The sequence below is a fragment of the Drosophila willistoni genome, unplaced genomic scaffold (genome assembly GCF_018902025.1).
Source record: "Drosophila willistoni isolate 14030-0811.24 unplaced genomic scaffold, UCI_dwil_1.1 Seg861, whole genome shotgun sequence".
Taxonomy (NCBI): domain Eukaryota; kingdom Metazoa; phylum Arthropoda; class Insecta; order Diptera; family Drosophilidae; genus Drosophila; species Drosophila willistoni.
Window position 1 is genome coordinate 143,137 of NW_025814758.1, and position 4,392 is coordinate 147,528.

At 40.0% G+C, this 4,392-nt stretch overlaps 1 protein-coding gene across 1 annotated transcript; it reads right to left on the bottom strand.

The window, feature by feature from the left end:
• Window positions 1–266: 266 nt before the first annotated feature.
• LOC124462037 (importin-4-like) lies at window positions 267–3,657 on the bottom strand. The gene is made up of 2 exons (XM_047013433.1): window positions 675–3,657; window positions 267–289 (listed from the first exon to the last, which is right to left on the bottom strand). Exons 1-2 carry the CDS (start codon window positions 3,655–3,657, stop codon window positions 267–269), a joined length of 3,006 nt encoding a protein of 1,001 aa, XP_046869389.1.
• Between the last annotated feature and the right edge of the window lie 735 nt (window positions 3,658–4,392).

Below are 4,392 nucleotides of genomic sequence, written 5' to 3' on the forward strand. Positions count from 1 at the left end.
TGATGCGTTGAAAGTGCCACAAAATTTAAAAAGAAAAGAAAATGGAATAGAGGGCCAGGACATGAAGACATTTTGAGAGCCCGCATCTATGTCTCAACCTTTGGACGTACTGATGGTGGTGGTGGTGGATGGAAGGCGACGGCAAAGTCATGTCAGGTTAGGTGCTGACAGCATTTTAAATGTAATGAAAACGAGATGCTTTCACTCTGTTTGCCCCATGACTCAACTCAGTTGGTTGACTTTGTGTATCTGAAGTATGCGACGACCTAGATGAAGAGGTTAAGCACAGCTAAGGGTTATGTCAAAAAAGGGTTAATGGCCAAAACGTAGTCACACAAGAACCTACTTTTCGGAGAAACAATTACTTTAATTTACTTTTGATTTCGAACACTGATTAAACAATCGTTAGGCAAAATGGCAAAAATGAAAGGCACATAACAAAATTTAGGGGCCAAGAAATCAGACGGATTTCTTAGCTTATAAACACATTACAAAATAGTGAAATTCGGGATTAGCAGCACATATCGATGTAACAATTTGTCGGTTTTCTTCAGCAATTTTCTGAAATAATTCTATTGCAGTGCATTCTGTCGCTGAATCGGGCAAGTTCTTGCTAAACATAATCCGCAGTGTTAGTTCCAATATCCGATGTACAAAGTTGAGCTGACGGCTACGTGGCTCTGTATAAGCATATTGAAAAGCCTGTAGAATTGCATCATAGTCCGAAAATTCTTCACGCAAGGGCAAGAGATCTAACAGGGCTGATAGAATCTCTTCAAATTGAAAGTCCGTTGGATTTGTTATCAAAAGACGTGATAGGGCACTGCAAATGCGATCTCTTACAGCTGGTTCCGTCTCCTTTGTCATGGCATTGGCTATGCATTTGACAACCTCAGGCCAAGCTCCTGGAGATTTGGTATCTCCATAAAATAGTAGCTCTCCTAGGCCATAATAGCAATGCTGGCGACATTTGGCTTCTGCGTCATTTGTCCCATTAAAGAAAACATTAAATAGGGAATCAAAATAGTCGACAACTTGCATGTTCAGGTGCTTGATACTATCAGCGATGGTTTCGTATATCAGAGTCCTCCGTGCAGCACAATTATTATCTATGGCCATTCTTAGCATTTTAGACAGTATGCATATACCTTTGTCAAAATATACGGCATATTGTGCCGGTTCGGTAGCATATCCCAACTCCACAAATAAGCCAGCAGCATAACCAATAAGCATCTCATCTAGTCTACTGCCTTCCGCCGCGTCTAGATTGTCCTGACGTCCTTCAAAGTTTTGACATCTAGTTGATTGGGTCAATAACCTACGGGTGGCCTTGAAGAGCAATTTCACAACCTCTTGAGATTGTATAGCGGCTGCCTCAAAATCCCTGATGAGATCAATTAAATCATCCACAATATTAACAACCACAGTCCGGTTATCATCTTTAATAATCATCTCATAGAATTTGCGTACTATAATCTTAGAGTATTCGGTAAAGGCCGTTTCATTGCCCAGGCGATGGAAAGCCGTCAGAAATTTGGAGAGACTCTCAACACACGCCTTACGTACTGATGGTAACGGATGTTCAATCACTTTATATACATTCTCAAACACCGCCTGCAAATAAGGGGCAAAAGCAGCGCCCGTAGTTTCTGAAAATTCTTTGAGGGCAAACATCGCCTCCTCCATTTCAGTGACGTAATCATTTTCCACCATATCACCAAAATCGTCGCCATCAACGTCTTTTTTATCTCCGCAATCCTTGCCTCCGGCCAGAATACCGCATGGTGATACAACAGATAGAAGGATGCGATCCATTATCTTGGGTAGATATCCAGCCATATTCTCCCGATAAACATTGGAAAGGGCTCCGAGAAGATTGTAAATAGCAAATCGAACCTCTGGATCATCCGGACCTTTTGATAACATCAGTAGGCAATAGCCCATCGATTCGTTGCAATAAGGCGCCATAACTTCAACGCCCACGATTCGAACATAAACTGACCATGTATTGATAGCTATAATACGTAGCCGACCGATCTCCTCATCACAGTCCTTGACCAAATAATTCTGCATCACAGCGACAATTTGAGGAAAATACGGCAATATAAGCTTGCCCGAACCAGAAACAGAAGCAAGAGCCGACAAGCAATAGGACCTCAATGTAAGCGTGTGTGGTGAATTCAAGGCTTTAAAGAGGCAATCCATTACCCCGGGTAAGTGATGGTCAATCATCTTGTCCATTGATTCGCAACACTTTTCTAAGGCATAAAACAATTGATCCACATGTTTGGTTATTGGTATCGTTCCTCGTTTCATATCCCCTATCAATTGGCGAAGATATTCCAAAAGCATTGTCAATATTTCTGGAGAATATTTGTTGATATCAGGCTGAAAATTCTCCGAGAACTGACCCAGGGCAAAGAAAGCAGCCCCGCGCACACTCAAATCGGGATCCTGTGTGCCCGTTTTGATGACATTCAACATTATCTCCAAGTATTGCTTGCATATGATCTCCATGCAACCCTCAGAGATAGTGCCCATGCAGTTATAGGCTGCCCGACGAGTAAGATTGTTCGTACTTTGGATAGCCGGCTCCATTAACTGAAACAAGAGTGGCAAAAGTTGGTCACCTGACACAATCATGGCTATCTCATCGAGGGCATGACTGGCCCCCTCCGCATAACTATTGCCATCCAATTCGTCATCCTCGCTATCGGCCGGTTGCTTGCATATCAATTCAAATAGAACTTTTACGATGGGCAGCAGCATATTCTTTCTGAGAATTTCTGTCTTACTCACACGCATAAACTCAGAAATGAATGACATACATTGAAGTCGAATTGTCTTCTCGATTTGCTCACACGCCGACGCATCCAGAAGTAATTTCGCCACGGCTTCGGTATCGTGAAATGCCCTCGGAACATACTCTGCAAGGGCATCGAATATAGCAAAGACTAAGGTAAATTCCGCGCCATCGCCATTAAGAGCATTTAATTGTACTGTCTTCAATATCAGAGGCATCAACTTGACTATCAACTCAGCACCTGCTGGGTATTCCCCTAGAAATGGAATCAGATATCCCATTCCGTTAAACATATTGGCCACAGTGCGTGAGGCTAAAGTGTTCTGGGCATCGGAATTAACCATGATGGTCTCAAACATCTTGCATACAGTGGGCATCTCATCCGCTAAGTGTGTTGTAGCCGATTCGGCTATGGCAGAAAAAGTATAAGAATCCGGTTCGCTCTCATTAGGATCCAGAACACATCGTTCGAAAGTATACTTCAGAACGTCGGAAATCCATTGATCCTTTTTCTCGTTATGATATCGACTCACTGTGCCAACAACTCGGCCGATGGCACTCTTCACTGCTCGCACCTTTTCGGCTACCAAAGCCTCCAATAAATATTTCTTGACGCCCATCTGCTGATCAAAGGATAACCCGTTCCAGACCCCAGCATCCGATAGACGCTTATCCAGTAGAACAGCTGTCATTTGACGCACCTCCACAGCACGAGTGGATGTCAGGACTTCGCACAGATTCCATAGAACGTCCGGTTGCTTGAAGGCCTCATATAACTGAACTGTAGCCTCTTTTATACGATTATTATCCGGGCAAAGGAGTCCTTCTATAATAGTGTCAAAAATGTTTGCCATGTTTACCAAAAAACAGAAAAAAAAAAGAATTTACTATAAATTATATCTAGATATTTATGTTACAAAATTATTGTATTTGATGTGCGTGTTACTAGTTGAGAGTCAGAAAATATACTGATTTCTGTTGAGCTCAAACCTTAGGTGATGAAAAATATGGCTTACTACGATTTGAATTTTTCTTTTTTAGAAATCCAAAGGCCTACTTTGATTTTAAAAATTTAAATGACTACTACGATTTGTTTTGTTTTATTTTGTATTTCTCAAAGACTACTATTTAATAAGAATTTGGGAAATATTTAAATAGTATTTAATAAATAATAAAGAAATATATTTTTATATTTTTCAAACGTGAAATTTTTCAAAAACTTTTTATCTAAAAAGTCTAATATTTGCCAAAGAATGGGCTACAATTTTAGCATAGCAAATAAAGATATTATTGATCAAAGTCACTGTTTCCTATTGGAGGTATATGATATAGTCTCCCGATCTTGATCAAAATTGGCACAGTCATTAACAGATCTATAAAAACTGACAAGTGAATAAAGCAATCGCTCCAAAAGTAACGAAGTTATTCATAAATGTCACTGTTTTTGACCTATCGTTCCTATACGATATACAGGTGATATAGTTACCTGATCTTGATTAAATTTTGTAAAGTCATTAATATATATAAAATATTAAAACTAACAAGTATTAATTGTTATAGCTTAAAAAACAAAATAGTTATTGAGAAAA

Excerpts from the sequence above, each read along its gene's own strand:
- LOC124462037 (XM_047013433.1), bottom strand. The coding sequence starts at position 3,657 with ATGGCAAACATTTTTGACACTATTATAGAAGGACTCCTTTGCCCGGAT. Across the intron at positions 290-674 it reads ATATGCTTATACAGAGCCAC|CTGTGCTTAACCTCTTCATC; the intron begins GTAGCCGTCAGC and ends CATAACCCTTAG.